The 26,026-nt window shown below is 39.9% G+C and overlaps 2 protein-coding genes across 4 annotated transcripts in view; both read left to right on the top strand.

The window, feature by feature from the left end:
* Window positions 1-11,898, top strand: part of mwh (multiple wing hairs) — a 181,767-nt gene extending 169,869 nt beyond the window's left edge. For both annotated transcript variants that reach the window (XM_083110272.1, XM_083110271.1), the window contains 4 exons: window positions 534-822; window positions 4,181-4,444; window positions 5,899-6,063; window positions 7,394-11,898. In XM_083110272.1, coding sequence (XP_082966398.1) covers window positions 534-822; window positions 4,181-4,444; window positions 5,899-6,063; window positions 7,394-9,322 — 2,647 coding nt within the window. In that variant the 3' untranslated portion in view covers window positions 9,323-11,898. The remainder of the gene's footprint in view (window positions 1-533; window positions 823-4,180; window positions 4,445-5,898; window positions 6,064-7,393) is intronic.
* A 4,964-nt stretch (window positions 11,899-16,862) lies between these two features.
* The window catches only part of LOC145978234 (uncharacterized), a 53,925-nt gene continuing 44,761 nt past the window's right edge, over window positions 16,863-26,026 (top strand). For both annotated transcript variants that reach the window (XM_083110710.1, XM_083110709.1), the window contains exon 1: window positions 16,863-17,073. In XM_083110710.1, coding sequence (XP_082966836.1) covers window positions 16,941-17,073 — 133 coding nt within the window. In that variant the 5' untranslated portion in view covers window positions 16,863-16,940. The remainder of the gene's footprint in view (window positions 17,074-26,026) is intronic.

Here is a 26,026-nt window from a genome sequence, read left to right as displayed (position 1 = left end):
ATAAATGCACAACTGATGCGTAATTATCCCTCTTCTTCTTAATAAGAATATATTGATACATGCTACATGATTTTGCAATATATTATTACATTATTCATCATTAACTTCAATTAATCATATCTCCACAAATCGAACTCTTTTAAAAACAAATTACCACTCTAATATAATAACAAAACTATGTTTTGCGCTACTCAGAGGGCACCCCGATTTGGCGCCCCCGGCCCTTAAGCCGCCCCTGTTCCTAAGAGCATTGTAACGTTACGACTACGTGTAAGGTTGCCACCGAAGACATACACTAATAAATATGGCGTGTAAAGGGGGTGACCTTCTGGTAAGGCACCCAACCAGGTAGTACACCTCGGTAACTCCTTTTTGCAGGCCTATGAGGGTCTGGCGCCTGGATCTAGGGACAGTATAATTCTCTGTAGGGCTGAGTGTCCCTATACAGCCTCAGTTTTAACCCAACCTAAGTGCTGACGCACCCACGGTTTTCAATTCAAACAAACGCCAATAAATCCTGTCTTTCCTTCCAGCTTCGTCCAGGAGTTCGTCGGCGACCCTTTGGACGGCGTGACCCTTCTCCTGGAGCTCCTGAGGGCCATCCAGCTGAGCCAGGCGGCCCAAGGGCAGGGTCAGTTCAAGGCGCCGCCGCACCTCATGAGGAGGGCGCTGCTCGACGAGCACGACTGCCTGCAGTGCCTCAAGAGTTGCCTCCGGTGCCCGGACGGAGCGCGCCGCCTGGCAGGCTCTCCTGCGGGCCTCTTCACCGTGGCCGTCTGCATCATGAGCAACGTCACGAAGTCCAGGATCATCGCTCTGGAGGTGAGTGCAGTGCTTATCTCGGCGTCCTGGTGCCTGGTTGTCAAAAATTCCCTCTTCAATGATCAGAATTTCCCTCTTCAATCATCAGAATTTCCCTCTTCAATCATCAGAATTTCCCTCCCCAATGGTCAGAATTTCCCTCTCCAAAGGTTAGAATTTCCCTCTCCAAGGGTTAGAATTTCCCTCTCCAAGGGTCAGAATTTCCCTCTCCAAGGGTTAGAATTTCCCTCTCCAAGGGTCAAAATTTCCCTCTCCAAGGGTTAGAATTTCCCTCTCCAAGGGTCAGAATTTCCCTCTCCAAGGGTTAGAATTTCCCTCTCCAAGGGTTAGAATTTCCCTCTCCAAGGGTTAGAATTTCCCTCTCCAAGGGTCAGAATTTCCCTATCGAAGGGTCAGAAATTCCCTTTTTGTCCGAAATTTCCCTTCATAATGACGACCTTCTATCATAATTGCTAGTGTTGTCATAATTTCCGTTTGATAACCGCATAATTTCTCTTTCTCGTCTAATTTTCCCTTCATATGAAGAAATCATGTAGCCATTGCCAGAATATCCCTTTACAAGCAACAAAATTTCCCTTTTCTTGTCCGAAACGTTTCTTCATATGAAACGTCCTATAATTATTGCCATTACAATTTCCCTTTGCAAGAGTCAGAATTTTCTTTTTCGTATAATTTTTCCCTTCATGTGACAAAAATGGCAGCATTTCTTCATAATTTCCCCTTTTCTATTCATACAGAATGTCCCCTTCATATGAAGAAATCCAATAATAAATGCCATTATTGTCGGAACTTTCCTTTCATAATGTATGCAAATACATTATTTAGTGCATATTGATTGTACTTCATTCAAATAAAATCTTTCTAGCAGAAGTCAAATATCCATGATTTCTGACTATTTCATTGTGTTCAAAACATTACTTATAATATGCAAATTCTGGTGTACTGTCGAGTGGGATGAATAAATCATATGAATATATGCCGTAATAAAAAGGTAGGTTGAATTGTAAAATATCCTTCTTTGCATTAAAATGTGACATTTGAAGTAGGCTTGAACTGTTGACTAGGCCGTTAACTAACTTGTATATAAATAATTGATAGGTTGCTTCTCTTCTTATGTATATAAAGATATGATATTGAATTCACTGCGTAGTAGTGTGTGATATTAAATTTTGATATTATAAAATTTGTTTTGTACAGTGGGATCCATGAGTTTACCGTGCAAATTGTCCATGACCATCTTCGTGCACTTTATTTGACCTAATAAGAGCTTCAAGAATTAAAAGAAAACTCAAAGCTGCAACTTCTGCACGAGCATACATAAATATCCATCGCTTAAAAACACACAGGATGTAAGAGAAAAATTAATGAAAATAGTCGTGGACAATTTGCTCGGTAATACTCATGGATCCCACTGTACTCTTTCTACCTTTTTGCTCCTACAATGTTGAGCTTTACTGCAACAATCTACACAATAAGTGCTATAGTTATTTGTTGAAATTGGTATAGGCGTAACTTGGCGGGGGCAAGCGGGGCACTTGCCTCTTGCAAAGAAAAATGTTCAGGTTTGTTAAAATTTACAAGTAAAGGATACTTCTGTTAACATTACTGAGGAGCTAATAAATAATAATATTTGTGATTTCGTTGACAACAATGTTTTATCCAATGCTTTTTGAGAAGAGCTGGACTCTCCACTGTCTATGAGGAAGTTGCACCTTTAATTTTCCAAAGGGGCTTTTTACACCACTTGTTTTACATTTATAAGTAAGAATTTTAGATAAGGGGATAGTTCCCCGTGTACATTTAAGGGTGCAAAATGGCCTAATGTGCTGGCGCATCCAACAATTTACGCAAATGTAAAAGTTATTTAGCTAATAATCTTGGACACTATATTTATGGGATGAAAACCTCTTCGACTCTTGTTCCCCCAAACGTTAAGCTTCAAGTTACGCCCATGGAAATTGGTGTGCATTAAATTTAATTGCAACTAGAATTTCGATAGTTATGAGTAGGGCTAGGAGTTTTATAACCTAAAAATCACCAAAATATGCAAAATAAAATATGCTCTTATGACCTAAAATTTTACAAAATATGTCCTTATAACTGGACTGTTTGAAAGATCAATATCTAAATGCTGAGATATTTTCACATACGTACTATTTTTAGTTCACTTTATGGCCCTGAGTTGCAATGCACAATGAATACTTTCTCTAAACTTTCAAATAAAAATTAAAAAGATTTTTCCACAGTCCAAAGAAAAGAAACTCTCGAGTAAACATGGGAATAAGAACGAATCCACTTCGAAAATGACTATATTTCTTGAAAATGTAAAAAAATATGCTGAATATGACCGAAGATCAATCAAAATATGCTCTATCACGCAGAAATGGCAAAATATGCCCTTAAAAGCACCTTAATTTTATTCGTTTCTTCATAATATGAATTTCTACAGAGCATTCCGTGACATTCTCTACGAGACTCGGCGGCAAGCGGCCCGGCGTCAGGGCTTGTCTTTCCCGGTGCACGGGTCCGCGACAGTCGCACGCTACAGTCTGTTTCTTTCGCTCTCCCTTCCTTCGCTCTCTTTCCATTTCTGTTGACGTTGCAGACTGACGCCAGTATAATACTCCTTCGGAAGTTGTGTTGAAGATTGTGGCACCACAAACGTTTACATTACAACAAAGGATTTATCTTGTCGAGTGTTATTTCTGAAAGAGGACTTGTGGAGAAGTGCAACGACGTTTTGCAATGAAATTTCCTGGTGTTCCCGTTCCACATTGAACCACTATATTAAACCTCTTAAAAAAGTTTAGAGTAACAGGGTCAGTTCTGAATAAAAGTGGAAAGAAAAACCCACGTGTACTTGCTGAGGAAAAACTCGATGAGATAGGACAAAGGTTAGAACAGTTTCCTCGGAAATCTATCCGCCGCCTTTCGCAAGAAACGGGTGTTTCAAAAACCACAGCATTTAGAGCCGCTAAAATTCTTAAATTTAAGCCCTAATCTAAAAAATAAAGTATACAAAGACAATCCGCACACTATCCGTGAGTTAAAAGACAGTATTGCACGAGAAATCGGGAGAATTGCAGTAGACGAACTTACGGGGTCCGCGACTCTAGCGACTGACACGGACCCCGTTCACCGGGAAAGACAAGCTCTGACGCCGGGCCGCTTGCCGCCGAGTCTCGTAGCGAATGTCAGGGCATGCTATCTATATGTTTGGAGAACACATCACCCTTAGTATGCTAAGTCATAAAAATCCTAGTATATGAGTATAAGATTTCTGGTGTGGTGTTTGGCTGTTTCATAAGTAGCCAAAGAATGAAAAGAATTTGGTTTGAATTTTGTTGTTTCGTTCCAGCTCCTGACGAAAGCGTGCGAGGCGCCAGCTAGCGGCCATGTTCCGGTGTCGGAGGCGTTATCCACTCTGCGCCTGCGCTTCGGGGAGCCAGTGAGATTCCGGTTTCTGGTGGGGATGATCAGCAGCGCCGGATCCCCGGAGCTGCAGATTTCCGGTCTGCGTTTCCTCAACGCCTTCAAGGAGACCGCCCCCAACATCCAGCAGAGGCTCTACATACAGGCGGAGCTGGAGCAGGCGGGCTTCGACCCCTCCGGAATCAAGAAGGTGAGCTTTTTATCAGCCAGGATTGGCATGTTTAGAACAAAAGTGTTAAGAAACTTGTTTCAAACGGTTAAAACACACGACTTTGTTTTTTAAAAATGTTTAAAACTTTTAAGACAGTGTTTTAAACATGTTTTTTTTAGACTTGTTTAGTACTTGATTTTTGTATACTGTATGCACATGCACGTATATAGGGGGTGCCCAGGGGTCCGGACACCCCCGAAAGACCAAGTACTAAAATAAAATAATTAAAATATGCTTTGTAGCATTTGTTGTACTATAATTGATGATTATTTATTTCCTCTGAACTTGGAAGACAAGGATTATTATATTGGGCAGTGGTGGCGATTGGGATCCAAAACTAGGGGGGCATGGTTCCAAAACCGGGGGCGGGGGGCAAGGACAGTTTACTTTCCCTTGATAGATAAGGTTCATCATAGTGCGGGTGCAAATGTGGAAAAAAAATGGGGGCAACTGCCCCCCTTGCCCCTCCTAATCGCCGCCACTGAAAGACAGTACCGAAGGAGATTTATGCACAATACTACTTAAAAAGATATGCATAAAACATTAAACAGGAACTTTACTTTTCGTCAACTGGATAAAACATCCTTTTATATTATTCAATAAATATTCAATTCGTTATCTATTTGACATAAATTTCCTTGTTTTATACCGATTTTGGCGATCTTAGGTACACGCAAGATAGATAATAAATATGTGCTGTTATATCTATATTCTTTTACCACCTTTTTACGCATTCATTTAATAATGAAAATGCAATTTCAATTAATAAACATATTTTAATTTATACGTGCCTGCATGTGCAGTGCCGGATCGACAAACCGCAAAATCCCGAAATCCGGGGGGGGGGGGATGAACAAACCATTAGCGGGCCCTCGCCATGCACATAATATACGGTTCGTATGTGAACTAATAATAGTAGTACTAGTATAAAATCCAGCACCCCAGAGCAAAGATGTTGGAATTTGAGCATGGACTTGAAAAAAATGATTTAGAGGGCCGCGACCTTGTAAACGTTGATAACCACTGCTTTGGAAATATAAATGTACTTAATTGATATACAAGAAAAGCTTCCAGATATTCGATCTCTAAGGTTCTGTTCTTCCTTTTCTGGCCCACACCGCTTTTTGCAGTCTCCGGCCAAAGTAGGAACTGTAAGGTAATATATGAAGGGCCAGGGGGAAAAACGATGAATGTCGATTTTTCGCCCATTTTGAGATCGCAACGCCATCTGATAGTTCAGAAGCTGTACTATAAGAATGACAACGGCCTTGGTTGGGAAACGATGAGAAGTGCCTGAAAAACGCATTATTATTTTGGCATATATTAACGTACTTATGAAAAGAAATACTTTGTTTTTCATTTCCTGGCAAATTGTCTCGAATGAACATTCATCGTTTTTCCCCCTGGCCCTTCATATGTTTAATTCTTCTCAGGTGCTGCCATCTGACGCCTCGTCGGCGGAACAAATGAAAAGCGAGCTGAATCGATGGGAGAAGCACTACCTGGACATAGCCTCTCTGACGTCACGGGCGGAAAAATCGGAACGGGAAGTTGAGGCGTTGAAGGACAAGATTGCCCTGTTGGAAAGGAGGGTGCAGGTTGGTATATGCAGGCTATCCTAATTCTTATGCATAGAAAATAGTGATAATTAAAAATGCTTGATTATTTTTAAGAGGAAGGTGGTTGTGATCTAGAAACTTGTTCTCACGCTGAACAATACCTTCACAACCGAAGTGTTCTATTGTTAATATATTAAGGTTGATTTTACATGAATTTTGTGATAAATATAGTTAGAACCAGCGCTTCTTTTTCTGGGAAGTAAGGTTCCGGTACTCTTCAGGTTCATTTGGTATTGTAATTTTGTTAGTTTGTTGTGTTGATCATAAAATCGAGTCAACATAGTGTGGTATGTTCTTATATAATGGTACATCCATGTGATTACACATACAATTTTTTTCATTAAGCATTAGTTTTATTCCCTTTATTAAAAAAAATGTTTTAGAATGCCATACTGTTGATAAAGAAGCACTGCTTAGAATATGTTCAGGAATTTATAATCTTACTTTCTGGTTAAACCTCGTTTGTGTATATTTTATGTATTAAATTAAATCAACTTCTCTTCCCATGCACAAGCTTATTTAGTTTCAAATACTTGTTTACAAAACACACGCATGTTTTCTATTCATGACAATTAAACATTAAAATGCATGTTAGTATCATATCAGTATTTTAAAACCAATAACATCACTGGGTGCTTCAGTATACGATTCAAGCAAAACTTTCTATTGTATACTCAATCGCACAAAAATATGGATTCTGCCGCTTTTGTGGCTGAGCTTGTTCAATGATCGACTCATAATTTATTCTCCAAAGATCCCGAGTTCTAATCCCTGTCGATAGGGATTATTTTATGTATGTTCCTCCGCCAATTTAATCTAGATACAGTCCATGTGCCTCGTCGTGACTAACCAAAGTAACCGAAAAGAGACATAAAATATATTTTTAAAAAACACAAATTGATACTATGGCTTGATAATTGGAACAAAAACATTAACACCTGAACTAGCATCAGTGCAATTCATCTGTACACACAGGAAAATTAATGGCTTCAACATATACTAACGACAAGGTGTCTGAAACCTCAGAAATTATGCGAACTAATTAGCGACAGCAGCGCCACTGCTTCTATATGCCAGGGTTTCAAATGCGGTGGTGGATCTACACATTGTATATCTTCTTGAGTTGCTTTGCCTCGTTCTAACTGCTAATGCCTTCATTTTAGAAGAGTTGCTATTGATTTTTTTGCTTTTATGGTCAGTCATTTGCTAAGCTTCAAATTAGCACGTGACTAATAAATTTAGATTTTAATTGTCATCATAAGTTTGCCCATGTTTATAATTATCTGAGATCTTGTACTGTTTCTTCCAGATACTTCAAGAAGAGAAGGGCATCCTCCTGTCTCTAGAGCAGTGTCTTAAGGAGAGATGCTGCGAACTGGAGGAAGAAGTCTCAGGGATAAGGGACAAGCGGCAGCCAGCGAAGGACAGCGGCCGATCAAAGCACGGCTCCTCCCCCGAGGACGAAGGCATCAGTTCCTCGGATCAACCCAGCAGCAGCGAGGAACCAGACGTGGACGACAACGACTCCAAGAACATCAACGGCAACAACAGGATCAACTCGAGGATGGATACACTGTCCACGAAGAAGGCGTGCAGCAGCGTCGAGTTGTCCGTGAGGAGCAGATCCAGAAGCAGCAGACCCGACGAGGATACCGACGTGGAACGGGAGCCCATGGTGTACGAGGTGTTTGCCGTCCAGAATGATACCATCGTGCTCGACAAGCAGGAGTCTAAATCGGCGAGGACTGAGGGATCCTCTAGAGACAAGCTGCACGTGCTGAAGGAATCGAACGTGGATCCGGTCCTCGACACAGACGACGAGGAGGAAACGACCATAGAGGAGGTCATAGAGGAGCTGAGGAACATTGTGAACGACGCGGAGTCGCAGGCATACGTTGAGGAAAAGGCTGCCGCCGCAAAGTTGAATGTTCTCCCCGTGGTTCCGGAGAAGAAGCACGAAACTGACTTCATGAAAGTTGACAATCTCGAGAGGTCTAGTGCAGAAGAGCAGGAGATAGTCCCCACGCGGCTGCCTCAGCCTCCGAAGAGGAACCGAGGCCTCAACATACCCCTTTTCGTCTCTGGAGATGCTAGAGAAAGGGACAGCGGGATCTTGTTCTTCGATGAGGAGACCCTGACGGAAACCAGCGACTCGGACTCTCTCCTGAGCACCTCACGCGAAGGCGGACCTTACCTCAGCTCGCAGACCATGGAGTCTGTCTCGACGAAGTCTTTCGGTTACTTGATGCCCGGGAGCGCGAAGCAGACCTCGCCCGCGAGCAACATGTCTGGACTTCGACGCCGGGAGACGGTCGTGACGGGAGCAACGAGGCCGCAGCGCCAGCAGATGAAGCGCAGCGAGTCCTTCCAGGTGGACAGATGCAGGCAGCAGGTCCCTTCCGAAAAGAAGATCCACAACACCTCGCTCCAAAAGCAGCGGGAGCAGTCGCCGAAGCGATTTCCCGACACCGCTCTGCCCAGGCTTCGACGCGGTAGTTTCGATGGCCTGTTCTTCGTGACTGAGTTCCCGCCGGCGTCCCCCGAACAAAGCAGCGAGAAGATTAGGAACCTCAGGAGGCAGGAGAGCACTGGAGGAAGACCAGGGTCGTCCAGAAGCGGCTACAGATCACCTGACATCACCAACAACCGGGGTCTCATAAACAAGAAGAGGAAATCCAAGAGCCTTGATCGCATCGACGAAGGCTTGGACTCGTTCGTGGATATAACGACAGACCCGAGGGAGGTGGTGAGGAAAGACGATTGGACCCTGGAATGGGAATACCCAGGACCTCAACGACAGAGGAACAATCCATCAAGAAACCCAAGTCGCCGCCAAGAGCAGTCACCATCTCGCCAGTCCAGCAGCAACGCTTCTTCCCAGAACACAATCCTCTACCGGGACTATAGAAACGGCTTCACTAGGAGACCTGATTTCAAGAAAGAAAGTCAAGGCCCCAAAAGGTATCCGCCTGATGGAGCTAGCATCGGCGTCAATGGCAGCCCCCTCTTTCTGCCCCCCAAAGGCTTTGAAACCCCACTTGCTCTCACCAGTAGCCCTCCGAGGGGATTCATAAAACGAGGCCATACGAATGCGGGGTTGTATTCTGGCAGGGAGCACGTGGCCCCAACCCCATCTCCAGATTACAGCCGAACTCTGTCCCCTATTAGTGCGAATTCGTCAATGATGAATACTCACGTATCGGGGAAACTAACAGATTTGCCTTCGGGTTTATACTAACTGCTATCTATCTCAGTCAGCGACTTCGCAAGAGCATTCGTTTAGTTGCTTAATGCAAGAACGATCTTGATCAGGTTTGGTGAGATAGATTTAGGTCATTCGTCATGGTTTTAATGAAAATGATTGATGCTCCTTTCCCTGTCTCTCGTTTCGTAACCAGATTGTATGACTCTTCATACACTACTTCGGCACTACTCATGTCCTCAGTTTGCAAGTGCCAAATATGTCTTCGTTAGTTGTACACTTATTCCACTCACTAACATACTTTGCTGATATGGTGCAATGCCTAAGAGGCAAAGTCTTCTGGTTTGAGCATTTACACAGCATTAATCACTGTTGACTCCTGAAGTGCAAGGGTAATTTCAGATGGGAAAGGAGATATCACAGAATTTACCTTGCCTCTACGTTATAGTAAAAGAAATAGGCTCTGTTATAACTCTGCTAGATCAGAGTGAAGCTCAGAAGCTTTCTTGGAACCTTTTGCATTTGGTTTCTGCATGCAGGCCCCTTCTCCCTAATGAATTTTTATTATCTTCCTCTTGACAAGCATTTTCCAAATCGCGTGCCTTTTTTGCCAGGACCTGAGCATTGTTGTGATATTAACTGCGCCAAATATAAATATGTAGAAGATAGTTTTTAACGGATGACAGTAGGCAAAATGGAAATTACAAGGACTTTTTGAACATGAATATTTTCAGTTAGGCTAAATGAATAGTCTTATAAAGATCCTCATAGACTGAATAAGTACGTAAGAACACCTTATGATAGCATACAGAAATAAGTTAATGTAGGTATATTTTTCCAGTGTAGACATCATACAACGAATGAATGTGCTCAGATATACTTGCAGGTATTAATGTATATTATTTTATAGCTTATAGAGGGCAATGTTATGATGTTCTAAAACAGGATAACAAAGCATGTCTAGGACAATAATATACAAGTCAGAAGTATTAAGCATTTATATTGAACTTCTCAATAAAACACAATAATCAAATACATATAATTTGATTATTTGTGTTACGTGTAGTTCATTAGTTCTATATTCAATTACCTTTGTAAATATATCTTCAGACTTGTGCTAGAAAATTTCTATGGACTCTCTCATAAACTGATTATTAAGATATTTGTCAATCATACCTGACTTTTTTTTTAAATTTTGGTTCCCATGTCACATTCTCATGGATTCTGGTGTTCTATGAACATTGTGGAACAAACCTTTCAATTCAGTTTACTTTGATGTATGGGATTTCACGCACATCAGTAATGCCTTTATTGTTATGAATTGTTAATCATATTGTTAATATGAACATATGGAAGTAATAATCAAATTAATTAGCCAATGTTCTTTCATGTGACTTCGACTTGAGCGATGATAAAAGATGTAGTATTTGGTAGTAATATGCCCAGCTTGAAGGAAACAATTTCTGTATACTTATGTGTCACGTTTACAGTATTATCGTACATAATTTTGTGCATTAGTTTCAATTTAATTCGAAATTGGATTTTTTGAATAACTTTTCTCTTGTTGAAAATTAGCCCAGAATTTGTGAAATTCCACACCTTAAAGATACTGTGGAACGCAAAATAGACCATCAATGTAGTTTAATTCTTATATTATTTATGTTGCAGCCGATTGTAATACCAGCAGAATATACTTTATTTTTACTCATAGTGATCTGTTTCATCAAACTTGAGAAGTTCTTAAACCATTTTGTACAATTTCACATATATTTTTGTATGTACAACACCAATATGTTATCATTATTCAGAAATATGGCGTAGGATTATAAGCATAGATCTTGCTTAAAATATATCTGTACATATACAGTGAATAATGTAAATATTGTACACATTACATTTGAGTGGAGATATTTTATTTTGTGATGAAATAAATCGGTGTGTGGAAAGGCTGTTTAGAAGGGGTGCTATATAGATCAAACGTTTGCTAGGCAGAGTCTATGCAAGAATAGCGTATGATGAACATGTGTGTATGTATATATTTTTGGTTACATTATTTTTACTGATCCTATGTGGTATGTTCAGGAGGGGGCATGACAAGGGTCATTTGCTCCCCATTGTGTCTGCGAAGTAAAACACAACATTACAAGCTCTTGAAAGTACTGTGACTTCCTCAATAATGACATTTTCAAAGTACATTAATGTTCTCCTAATTTAATCCTAAAGGATTAATTACCGCCATTTAATATATATTACTTTCATGAAACATAAGTTTTCGTTTGGAATTTAAAGTTGATACCAAAATTACTTTAAAAAATAATCATACAAACACATTGGTTTCAAATTAGATTTTTGCCTACATGAAGTATTATATAAACTATATGGATATCTATGGTCCAGTAGTGCAATTATTATCTACTGCGCCCTTTATACAGTAACAATTATTAAGAAAACAGTGGAAACGAATACAATACATTACAACAGTGTAAATATTTGTAATATACATGTATAAGCTCTGGTAGGCTAAAAATATAAACACGTAAGTTTTTTATTATTATGAAATATTTAAATATACATAATTGAAATGCCCACACAAGAATAGATACTCATAGCTGTACAACAGTATGAAAATACATATGTAATAAAAATATTGTTTTGTATATCTTGTTTTATTTATTAATGTTATTATGTAGGGGAGAGTGGGGCAAGTGAGACAGACCTCTTAAGAAAAGAAAGGTCATAGTGTGCACATTATTTATTTGTGAAGAATCAAACTTTTACCAGGCTACACGTAGAACAGTGATGTACATTTTTAGCTAGTTCAAATATAAGAAAATAATAAACATCTCTGTTAAAAATATGAAATAAATCAAGTCTGCATGTGGAGGACTGGCAAATGAGACCAGCCAGATACAGAAACTGAACACTGAAAGCAAATAACTTTCACCAGACAAACGTTCTAAATCGCTTAAATCATGTGTCCAGATTAATGGAAATACAGAGTGTCCGAAAAGTCACGCAACCCGGTGTTTACGACCGTATAACGGAATAGCGAAACGGAATGAGAAGAAACGCTTTCTGCCAAGAGAATGCCCTGTATATTGGGAAAATTTAGAGAGACAAACATATGTAAGAACATGCATGTTTTAATAACAAATAAGCAAAGTGTTGCCAAAGGCGGAAAAAAAATATTTGCAAATCGTGTATATTGATGCACAGAACTCACTGAGGTAAATTATTGCAACATTTCACAATACCAACGAACAATTTGGATGGCCATCTAATGAATTTGACAGAAAAAGAACTTTGACGAAGTTTCAAAAACATTGCAGAAGGGAATAAATGGGCTGTTCCAAAAATCGATGTTTTCACAATATTACGAGGGACACTGGCAACACTGTTGGTGTTACGTGTCACTAACAGACGTGTTTCACCTCAGGCTATCACACTAAGGCACTTTTAACGACAAAGGAGAAAGTTGGTTATTCTCGAACATATGCAATAAATTACATACACCTTGCAACCCTGAAATGTGGGTATCCCTAAATGCTTCTCTTACGCAAGAATATGACGGTGTTCGGATATATTCTTCAACAATAAACACTCTTTCCTGTGTAGAATATGGCATTTTAAAAAGACACACACGACGTCAGCATACGTAGACACAATCTGGAATGCCGTTCGCGGCAAACAGCAACCACCTAAGGCACAGAAAACATAACAATTGATACACGTTCTTCTGTACCCACATTTCAGGGTTGCAAGGTGTATGTAATTTATTGCATATGTTCGAGAATAACCAACTTTCTCCTTTGTCGTTAAAAGTGCCTTAGTGTGATAGCCTGAGGTGAAACACATCTGTTAGTGACACGTGACAGCAACAGTGTTGCCAGTGTCCCTCGTAATATTGTGAAAACATCGATTTTTGGAACAGCCCATTTATTCCCTTCTGCAATGTTTTTGAAACTTCGTCAAAGTTCTTTTTCTGTCAAATTCATTAGATGGCCATCCAAATTGTTCGTTGGTATTGTGAAATGTTGCAATAATTTACCTCAATGAGTTCTGTGCATCAATACACACGATTTGCAAATATTTTTTTTCCGCCTTTGGCAACACTTTGCTTATTTGTTATTAAGTCATGCATGTTCTTACATATGTTTGTCTCTCTAAATTTTCCCAATATACAGGGCTTTCTCTTGGCAGAAAGCGTTTCTTCTCATTCCGTTTCGCTATTCCGTTATACGGTCGTAAACACCGGGTTGCGTGACTTTTAGGACATTCTGTATAACTGTCATATAACCCTTGTAGGAAGCTGATTTTATCGGCAACCATGACACACAATTGTTTTGTCCAGTTCTCTCCTTTTCCGTTTCAGCTGTGAATGTAGGGTAAACCTTCCCATATTTTGTACCCTTCCAACAGCGCCTCGATGTATTCTTGTGATGAGAGTTGTCTGGTGTATTCTGTATCTCATTGCTGCTTTTCTCAATGACAGACTACCATCCTCCATACTCTGCAATGCCTGATGTCATCTTCCGTCCTCCCTTTTTATCTCTGTCTTTAGGACAGACTCGAATCATATCTGAATGAAGGTACAGGGATGTAAGGCATCACGACAACTGTGAATACTATGATCTTGGATTTTCATTACAAGACATGAAACTCTAAATCAGGATATGAATTTAACGGGGAGAATGCCTGGGAGTGTTTCCGACAGCAAAATTAACTGGCAAAAGGAATGAGTGGGCATTCCCCAGAACGAAATGATTAGCACTCATACTGCTCATACACATGGGAGCATTGTTGTTGAAATTAACCTAACGGTAGTAAAGCAACGAGAAATAACCTACCAGTGAATCAATCAAACTAGGAACAAGTGCGAATGTCTAAGATTCTAGATGGACGCTCTTACCCCACTCTCCCACATGTTTTATTTACTCGACCCTTGTTTGCAAGTCGAATAATGCTACATTCACCGTATGTCAGTATGAGGTTCGTAAAGAGATATATTATGCAATAAATATATTACAAGTGTTAAAATGTATTTACGATATGTAATGCAGGCTTCTGTATATATCATACACCTTATTAAAATGACACCGAAAATAAATATATGCCTATAAAATCGTCAATTTTCAAGGGAGCGTACAACTGCTTCACGCAGAGCAACTCCTGCTTCCATGACACCAACTTGCTTCTCACAGGGTCATTTCCTGTCATGGTCTACAATTCAGCTAGAGTGGACGAACTTGCCCAAACTGTCTCACTTGCCCCACCCTCCCCTACTGAAAAGTTGGACAAACGGTGATGTCAGAAGTTGTGAGTAAACTAGTGGCGAAATGAAATGTGGCAAATGGGTGACTAACTACATTCTACGGATTTGGTGAGACTGTGTTCTACTGATTTTTTAAAACATGTAGCTCTAGTTGGCAAGGCTGTTAAAGGTCCAGGAATTTTAAATAAATTCAATTCCGGTCCAGGAGAGAAAATCAGCAAGCGTAAATGGGTTCCGGATCGTAAAGAACCTTTTTATCTTAAAGGAATTTCAATTCGGTCCAGGAACCTTTTTTCCCGATCAACTTAAATACGGTCCAGGAACATTTTTTCTGAATGAATTTAAATACGGTCCAGGAACCTTGTTTTCAATGAAACAATACGCAACTTGGACCGAATTGAAATTGTGCGAGTAAAAAGGTTCCCGTCCTGCAGCGGAACCCAATAGAACCCATTCGAATTTATGGGTTCATGGCCTTAAACAACCCTGCTAGTTGGTGTCGTCACTTGTTAGCCAATGCATGTTCATTACATCTCTGTATAATCATTCAACAGGCCGAGACCTTCGAGATACTTTTGGCCTCACACCAGATTCCTTGACGTCAGAGGACTGGTCTGGTTACAGCATTTAAAACAACACACTATAAAAGCGTATTACTTTGTTTTCTGACTGAATCGTTCTATCTCTTTCATTCAGAATGCTGCCTTCACCTACAAGAACATTAAAAATATTATATAACTTTAGAATATACATAAATAAAGTTTACAAAAGTAAAATTCAATCTTTAGAGTTTATCATAAAATAATTATACCCCAATCAATTGCACATAAATTTGTGCATTTATGTGTAATGCAAAATCCAGTTACGTGTTAGTGCAAGACATATATTTGTGTTCAACCAACGTGAAGTACGGATGACTGGGGGTACATTTGAACACACTACATATGTTGTTGGTTTATCTCAAAATTGTTTTATTATTTCACTTTTTCATAGAAAAATAAGTCTTCTAGTTTATGTAAATGTTTTTACACACAAAAATCGGCTATTTTACCATTTAAACACCTTAAACAAGGCATCGGTAATATGTTCAAATCTGCCCCATTCAACAGACATGTGGCACTTTTGAACACTGATTTATTCTTACTAATCTTATTGGGAATCACTCTCTCTCTCTCTCTCTCTCTCTCTCTCTCTCTCTCTCTCTCTCTCTCTCTCTCTCTCTCTCTCTCTCTCTCTGTAGACACACACACACACAGAAAGAGAGAGAGAGAGATGTTTAATATTATATACGGACAAAATATTTTACATGATCTTCGCTCTCTTTAGAGAATAGCCATATTTCATTCTTTGCAAATTCTGATATATTAATCTTCGTCGTAAATGAAGTTAAATAGGTTGCGTTTCTGATAGACGCCAGACAGTGAATAGTAATGCGTCTTCCAGGAATAACTGTCACCCAATCGTTTTGTGCCACTAGTAGTTTTCCCTTAAAAAGTCCCATCGGGCCAACATCTATAGTGGCTGGAGTCGTTGCGTTCAATGAGAGCGAAATTTTACTAGAACTATTCAATTCTCTTTTGCAAGCAGAAACGCGTCAAAAGTGCAATGGCTCTAATGGTTATACATTAGTAAAATAGCTTGCTACATCTAGCCTGTTTAACACGTTCAAGGAATTTTGTAAACAAAGCTCCTGTCATCCATGAACTAGGATACATGGACTGTTCACCATTTAAAATTGGGTGAAAAGTTTTAGTTAATATTTTTGTGAACTTTTGGGGAACTTTGGTCACTGTTCAAATGACCCCCAACAGGACTACTCAAATCTGCCCCACAAGGCTATGGACAAATCCACGCTTCATAGTGAAAAGGTAATAGATGCACGCGTTTCACAATAATAGCACACATATCTATCCATAAGCAATACTATTCTATGATCAAACTCGCCTCTTGGTGCTCTGCGTGATTGTCATCTATTTACAGTTTTTGACGAGAAACATTATTTTCGAGAAGTTAGACACACGTTCACAACCATACCATCTGTGACCATACTGTTTAGAAACTGAGATATCGCAGATTGAGGAATGGTCTGAATCGGCTTACAATGCATCTAGTGCTGCCATCTACTACCACTGCTGTCAACTCCAGGACAATTTCTTCCCTTATACTTCTAATAACCTTGTTCTTCCCTAGGCCGGGAAATACACGACGTTCAAATGTGTCTGTCTCCCCTAAATTTAAGAATATTTGAACCTAGCTGACTTGTATTGTTGAACTGGATGCATGTCCCACTACGTAGTACAGAAAGGGTCTTTGACTAATACATGCAGGTTTAGGTCAATGTAACAAATGGGATGAGAATCTCTTCAAGATAAGATATATGTTATGAAGACAGCTTTTCTTCAAGAAAGAACTAGAATTACCGAAAAATGTTTTTTTATCTCGAAGATGAACTCCTTGTTAATGTTGCTGCTAGTGACACATGCAGAAATACGTGTTTTTGTTTGTGGAAACAGAGGTACCAGAATTGATTTCATTTATTTGTTTCTTTCTTATCTGATACGTTTTTCACTTCGAACATAATGCTTTTGTGTTTTGTAAGGAGTGATTTGAATACAGTTTAGTGTACACATTATGTGAGGGAATTTTAACATTTTAACTCTGGACAGCCTGTATCGTTTCCGGTCTAGTAAATGCCTACATGCTTATCGCTTTTACAAATATAAATGAATAGGCTATACACTTTAGTGATAAGGAAGGTGAAGGCATGAAAAACATGTTTGCTATATTTTTTTTAGGCTGTACAGTATTTAGTCGCTTATTTTCCATAGTTCGAAGATTTACAGTTCACTTAATGTATATCCGGTAAAATTTAAGTATCCCCGAAACGCATTTCTTCAAATTTACAGGAGAAATTACTTACCAAATGCAGTTTCTTTAGAATTGTGGAAGTTCGGGGAAGTGTTTTCTCGCATCGTTCATTCAATTTTGCCGGTAAATCATCTATTTTTCGATATAAATGTGTGACCGATGCACGAAAGCTCTTGCATCCATTTATTTCCAGGTGGATGTAGCATGTGTGTGATGACGTAATCCCAGTCAATCCCGGTCAGTGTTTCCAAACACATGTTTTTGTAACTGAAGAAGGTACGTTTCCGCGGGGCTATGTTTCAATGGTTCGTGGGCTATGTGTTAATGGTTCGTGAGGCTATGCGAGAATGGTGTGTGGGCCTAAGCATATTTTTTTCAAAACCAATTTTTAACTATTGTAACCTATACGTGACCCTACCTAACCTAACCTTGCCGGAAATGGTTCGTGGGGCTATGCATCAATGGTTTGTGGGGCTATGTAGGTATTTTTGGGTGGAGTGGGGGTAGAAACACTGCATGCCGACTACGGTAGTGAAACTGTGACCGCCATTTAGCGTGTTACTGAAGGGAAAAAGAAACGAACAAAACTTACTTCATACGTCGAAAATATAGATTATTTCCGTGAAAAAACGAAATGGCACCTTCAAGAATCCTTAGGAATGCAGAATAAGTAAGTACCAATGTGAAAAACAAGAAAATAAAGGAATTTCAGGCGTTTCGGAGATACTTAACATTTAATGTATATTCATTGTAATTTAACAGCGTAAAACTCTTGTTTAAGATTTTGATTGTACAATATTAGTCCAGTGTGTGATATATATTATTAATCATTAGTACAAACTAGAATTCAGTACTGGAAGCAGATGACTGGGGCACTGAACGTCAGTGGCGCAACCACAGGGGGTATCAGGGGGGTCATAGCACCCCTCCCAACCTTGGACGGAAATGAGTTCAAGGGGGGCAAACATTGACCGCCAAGTGTACCTGCAGGGGGCAATTACCGCCCACAGCTTCAAATTTTATGCAAATAAAAACACTATTCGTAAAATGTTCTTGCTCGCTTCGCTCGCAACGCCTTCCTTTCTTGGTCTTCTCAAGTTCAGAACGATCTAAATGAAAATAAGTTGTAAAATTAATTGATTGATTTGTGGCTTTAAGTCCTTTACGCACAGAAAGACTAATCGGGACGTGCCATGTGCCTCCACCGGGTATCGAATCTGTGACCCCTTGATCACAAGGCGCAAATGTTACCACTACACCATCGGGGAGGCATAAAAGTTGTAAAAGAGAGAATACATTGGCGTCCCTAGAAATTATTTGCGCCCTATTAAATCAATATTGATTTCAGCTGGAAGAAAATTGGTTCCAAAAATTTTCTTGCTCGCTTCGCTTGCAATATATCATTGTTCTTTGTAATACAATTGCAAATGCAATTTGTAATGATTGCCCAGACAGAGAAATAAGACTTGTGTTAATTGATTTTTGTTTTAAATGCATGAACAATTGTTTTGAGGAAAGGGAACGTGGACATTTGAGAGACAATTTATGTAATTTTTGCTTTGTGAGATGGTTGAATTGGTTGTGTAATATATTTAAATATGTTGTAATATGTTCGTATTAAGGAAACTTTGAATACGCACACAATTTAGTGTCCACGTCGCTCCATGCTGCATATGTGTGAAACATATATCGTGCATAAAAGTTATACATGTTAATGTAAAAAATAATTATATTTGGAATTGGAAATCATTTATCAAGCATTTCCTGTCTTTCAAAAATAGTTTGTGTGCTTGTTTTCCATTATTAATGTGAAATTGAACGTGTTGAAAAAATAATTCAAATAGTTTGTTTAAACACAAATGCTTTAGCACCAACTTCTACCTACTTTTTGCATAATTTAAGAGGGTAATAACGTCTTTGATACTACTACTACTACTACTAATAATAATAATAATAATAAAAATGTTGGTTCTGGGTTCGAATCCCGGCTTGGGCATGGATGAGTGTCCATTCATCAATTTAATCATATCATTACTCATCCCCATCTTCGCAAATTAGCCAAAAGTGGCACAAAAGCGAAGTAAAATAAAGCAAATTAATAACAATAATATACTGCTGGACAATGAAAACCGGACACTTTAATATTTGACATCTGAATTGCAATAACAGCTCGCAGGTATATTACAGAATGTTCGGCAGATCATGTAGTACCATATGCACCATTCATAGGCTCGGACTTTGTTTATGCATTCGTACTTAATTCAGTTTCTGCAACATTTAGTTAGCCCTTGTACCAGAGCTTTTATCGACCCATTGCGTTATCACAAAAAATGCAAGTGTCCGGTTTTTTTTTGTCCAGCAGTATAATAATAATAACAATAACGTTATTATTATAAAAATAACATTATTATTATTAACATTATTAATATTAGCATTATTTTTATTACATTATTATTATTATTATTACTATTAGTATTATTATTGGTACGTTTATCATGGTACTTGCCCCCCCCCAAACAAAAATTCGTGGTTGCGCCACTGCTGAACGTATGTTTACTGGTTGAGTGAGCTGTCGTATTGCAATTTTTATAAGCTTCAGAAATCTTATTGTTGACTTGCAAATAACAAGAAATTAGTTACATTTTCGGTGCCGTGGTTGAAGCGTACCTGACTTCGTGGCCTAACTTCCGGTTCGCGGAACCGATCGTATGACTAAGATAGTAGAGTGGATGGTTGTAGGAGTTGTCAGTCGTAGGCAGTGATGTGCGTCTTAGCGTAAACAACGATAGTCTACATTCTACCCGTAGACTATTTTATACACGTAGATTACGTAATCTATGTAAACAACATGGCAAAAGGTGATACCTTAGCAAAGGGCGCCGTGGAATTAAAATGCAATTATACTGCGTATCAGTTGCTGATGTGTGAGGACAACTTTTCATACTCTTTCCTCCAAATTCGAACAATTTCGCACCTAGGAAGAAACCTAATATAGGAAATATTCTTGTGTTTTATGGGAAAAAGACCATTCTTGCCTCACGACTTCCATCTGTTGTTGTTTTTTGCATACTATTTATCTTCTTCCATAGTTGATGATAGAAGAGAAGAGAATTTTTGTTGTAAATAGGATTATTTTTATTTCGTTAGGAACCAATATAGTTGAAAATGTAACTTTCCTTTCATGAAAGCCTTGAAAATTAATTTTAATGCACTTTAGATTGTCTACGTAGTCTATGTAAACTACAACCCAATGTAATCTACGCGTAGATTACGTGTAGACAACGCATGTAGACGTAAACTTATAGTGTACGGCACATCACTGGTCGTAGGTTAGGTTAGGGTTATTTCTGTAAATGATGTCATCTTGTAATTACTTATGACACATTGTGCGACACGACACGAAAAACGCCATATTGTATATGCATTTTTAAAGATGGTGCCATAATGTTAAGTCTATAGCATGCCAATTGACAAGGCCACCAGGCCGCTTGTACAAGTTGGTTCTACTATTCTACAGAAAAGTAAAAGTTATCTCTGTAGATGGGGATGTCATTCTAGTAATATACAAGTTGCTTGTACAGAAGAATAACCCACGACCTGACCAACCGAATTCCCTTTGTGCGCTTCGCCCACGTGCGTCTGGTCCACGGAATCACATTTCCACATTGAATGACGTGTATATATACCTCCTGCAGACCATTTCGCTGTTTTTCCAATGAAATCAGAAAACATATCAACAAGCTTTTGTTGTGTCATATAGGTTACTCATGTTTACATCTAAACAGTCATAATTCAAGTCTTTCCGTCTAGAGCGAAGTGTTTAGGTGAAGCCTGAGATACTCTTATACTAAGTATTTAACATTGGAAATGGATAGGTGGTTGCTAACTTTATTTATTAGGTTCGACTAAATCAAATCTCTCGTGCTACTGCACGGAAATGCACTATGTCACTGGCGTATGCAGAAGGGGGAGTTGATGGGGCTTCAGCCCCTTCCGAAGTTTTTAGAAAATCAATATTTTCAAATCTTGACGATCCCCCGAAAACAATCCTGCGTACGCCAGTACGAAAAATGGAAACGACCAGGACTCGAGCCTGGGTCTTCTGTCATACCGTGCCATTGCTCTATGAACTAGAAAAGATTTCGCCTGACTTTTCGTTTCCTGCATGGAGCTGTCTCTATTAATGATACTGCAACAGAATCTGTTGCCTTTGAAGTACTGATGACGTCGATGGTACCTACTACCGAATACCTTGGCCTAGAGATGAACCACGTAAGCTCCGCAACAGGTTAAGTTTGCAGCAGATTTTATGTATTAGTCCACTCAAGAATGGCACTTAGAATCTCCCGTGCCAGTCTTGCCTCAACCACCAAGCTGTTCATATCCCAGACTGTGAGAAAAATCGCAGCATTACAGCTCAACTAAACACAGTCAAAAAAGTTTTGCATCAGGACGGAAAATGACAAAACATATATGAAGCACAATGTTTATTGACAATGACAGTAGGAATACAAAAGAAAAGATGAAGAACAAGACATGTTGAATGAAAAGGGAACAAAAAACGTACAATTTTCGCAGAAATGTGTTTAAAACAAAAATGGCACAATTCATGATGGAGGCGAGAAAACAAAGAACTGTCACAAGAAGACTGTTCGTCATAGCGGATCTACCAGAAACATTATCTACGACCTGGTGTGTCCTCCCCTGGCTGCAAGAAGGTCTTGAACACGCTGTGGCATACTGAGGATGAGACGATCAAGGTGATCTTGCGGTAAGCGATCCCATTCATTCTGTGCAGCAAGAAGAACTTCACGAAGATTGGTGGGAGCCACATGACGGTTTTCAATGGCATTTTTAGCATTGCCCATGCATGTTCGATGCAATTCATGTCGGGACTTTGCGCTGGCCAGAGCATGCGACGGATATTCGCCGCCTGTAGATAATAGTGCACCATCTGTGCGCAGTGTGGACGGGCATTGTCATCCACCAAGACAAATTCGTCACTAATTTCCTGATGAAATGGTTCCACAGTCGTCTGGAGAATGTCCCTAACATAACGAACAGCTGTTTGTGTCCCTCTAATTGGAATTAGAGGCATTCGACATCCGAGCATGATCCCTGCCCACACCATAATTCCTTCTCCTTGGTATGGATGGACCCCCTGGATACCACGAAGCCGCTCCTGCAGTCCAGGGCCTCGCCACACCCATCTGGTCTTAGACAGAGCCTACATTCATCGGTGAAGAGCACATGAGCCCAATGACCGGGTCTCCAGTTTCGATGTGCACGGGCCCAATGCACACGGTCGCGCCGATGTCGTGGCAATAGGTACTGGCGCCGGAGAGGTCTTCTGGAACGTAAACCACTTTCTCGGAGTCTGTTACGGACAGTTTGGTTTGACACACGCACACCAGAGGCTGCCTGGAGGGCATGAGGGATGTTCCTTGCCGTCATGGTATTCTGTCGTCGAGCTGAGAGTCGTACATAGCGGTCTTGTGCTGGTGTTGTGACCCGTGGACGACCTGTCCGTTGACGATCTGCTACTGTTCCTGTGTCTTTATACCGCCTCCAGGTCCTACAGACATCACTTTGCGCCATTCCAACAGCCCTAAAGTAAGAATCACGAACCTTCCGACCCTCTGTAAACAACCGTATCACTTCGAGTAACGTATCACTCCGCGCCAGCTGTTCGTGAATGGTGCGGCCATCATACGCTGCTCACTCGCAACCTTTAATTTTACGTAACATGGAAAAACGTATTCTTATTTTAACTGATAATCTACACATTGTAGTGATTAAATACGTGTTCTTGTTCAAGAATGAACATATTTTTCTACGCCATAAGTCCCATTTATCTGACACTGGGTTAACACATCCCCCCTTCCCCCCTCCTCTCTCAGTATGACAGCGCCAAAGTTATACAAGAGAGTGAGAGATTCGTTTCAGTAAATTCAAGCCTTCATTGCCCAACATTGTTCACATGTAGAGTATTGTTTTCTCCTTTGTGCAACAAATATACCGCCAGTTTTAGCAGAAGCTAAACAAAGATAAGTCGGGGAATAAAAAGAGATTGTATGTCTTTCTCTCGGTTTCTCGTGCACAAGAAGGCGATAATAAGCGCATTATTTACGCACGTCTCATGCAAGTAATGTATTTTCTTACCTTGATTCAGCAGTTCCTTTTTGAACTTGAGGCATTTTCGGCGCTAGACATCATCCTGTCAGAGTACGGTCTGTCAAATTTGCTTCCCAAAAAGGAACTCAACGTGGCACAAGAGGCGATTTAACGCCGACTGCTAAAATTGGGAAGATCGTCATCAATCATCACTATCAACATCTTCCCCACAGTGCACAGGGCGGCTGTTTGATTGAAAGAATACGAAAGCACCTCGCGTTGTATTGCGCTTATCTCAAAATCGGTGTACTTGTTTATACGAGCAACAACGTGTTTTTTCGCGGGACTCACAACTTGACCGGTCGTTTTCCTTTCTTTCACCGCACCGAAAACACAAAGACGCAGACACACAATTACACTTGGACACCAACTTCACTGCTTGCAGAGGATAGCCCCGACACAACGTCACATAAACGTTAAGAACAACCTGCTTCTTGCCACTTTTCAAACGGCTGTATTTCCGAATGACTACTCTGAAAACACGGGAGACCTTCCTGCACGCATGGAAGTCGCCATGTTCGAAACTGGCGCTATTTTCTTGCTGTTCACGTGATCGATTGTAATTTATACAATAATCACGTATTATTATTATAAATAGAAACCTTAAATGAAAATATATTTTAAAATGTATAATCCAATGTAATTTACACGTTTCTCTTCCATTAGCGTACTTTCATAGAACGGACTACATGATGCGGAAGAAATCCGTTATTAGGCTGTTGCCAACCTCAATACTTCTCACTAAGTCAAGTACAGAAAACGGAAGTGGTATGTCGAATGTCGGCATATGATAGTGTGATTTCGCATTGTCAGTGACGATCCTCCGGGATGGGGGAGGGGGTGGGACGCAGGAGTCTATCTATAATTCAGAGGTGTTGTTCACCATTCGGATGGTGACATCCTCACACTCCGGAATACTTTTGTGGGTGAAGTAGGGCAGGCCGTAGGATGAGGGAGGTTGATTTAAAATGAACACCTCTCAACAAGAGAGAAGAAAAATGTGACAATATTTAAAAATTCACCCGCAAATATCCATTTTATTTTACATGTAGCGTACAATAAAATGTGACTGCCTCAAAATATTTCTGTATTCTACAGTCTTCTTTCCCCACTTTTATGCTTCTCTAAGTTGCCGTTTTAGTTTCCCTTGGTGTCTTTCTGCATAATCCATAATTTTTGAACGGGATGAAAAGGACATACGAGTGTGTTTTTTAATGAAGTAACTTTAGATATGTTGAAGTACACTCTGGAGGATACTGGAATGTGTGACATTGAGGTGTAGATCGACAACGCTGTGACACGCACATTTGTCATTAGTTACGAGACGATGAGGGATAGGTGATATTTGAATTCCAAATTAGTTGCCGTCCCCGTGACGGAGTGGTTTGCACATCGGGCTACGACGCCAGGGGTCCCGGGTTCGAATCGTGGCCTGGGCATGAATGTTTGTGAATGTCCATTCATCGATTTCATCATATCATCATCATTCATCCCCATCTTCGCAAAATAGCCATATTATTTTATCTAATTAATAATTATTAATTTAGTCAATCAAATCATTATCTATAATAATAAATCATAACACTTTCAAACATCAAATAAATTTAATGAAGAAACCCCGGTTTCAAAACGTAATTTATCTCAATGTGTCACATTCTTCTATACTGTTTTTTTTAGTAAAAGATGAGAGAAAATTAATCATTTGGTACGGAACCGTCTTACTCCTGGGGGATAAGATGTCAATTTTGTATTTGATTTTTTTAAATTTAGCGTTGCTTTTCTTCCACTTTTGGCTAATCCCGACGATGAGAATGAGTGATCGTCAGATGAAATTGATGAAGGGACACTCACAAATAACACTCATTCTGGGATTCGAGCCAGGGAACTTAGGTGATGAGTCTGAAAGTCGGCCACCATGCAAGATGTACATTTTTTTTTTACATACATTCAATAACTTTCAACAGGTCATCAGTGATACACTGCTTATTCCGCATCTGTTGACAAATGGAAATGTTTTTACACCTTGTAGGCTATGTGGATTATTTTTTTTCATAAGTTTGCAACACTGTTAGGGTACACGTGCTTTTGTTTACAGAAGGTCTGAAGTTCTATGATTCTCACTTTAGCTACAGCCCGTTGTGACATGCCAGTCTGCAGTAGCGTTATGATCCTGGCCCGATCAAACTGCACTATCGTACGCCTAGGCATGTCTTGCACACAGCTGCACTCGCTCGCCTTCGCTAACTGGACACAATGAACACCTACCTAACCTTCGCCGACTACCGTGGTGCTACGCTCAAACACACGCATGCACTTGCCGACTCCGGTAGTCGTCTGTGGTGATCGATATTGCACGTCCACCGCGTTACTTCGCACAATTAGCTCTGCTTTATCGTTTCATGTCCGCTTCAGCATGTTGCGGACGC

Source organism: Lepisma saccharinum, chromosome 24 (genome assembly GCF_977018435.1).
Source record: "Lepisma saccharinum chromosome 24, izLepSacc3.1, whole genome shotgun sequence".
NCBI classification, from domain to species: Eukaryota; Metazoa; Arthropoda; class Insecta; order Zygentoma; family Lepismatidae; genus Lepisma; species Lepisma saccharinum.
The sequence above is the reverse complement of the archived record's forward strand: the minus strand, read 5'-3'. Positions and strand labels throughout refer to the sequence as shown.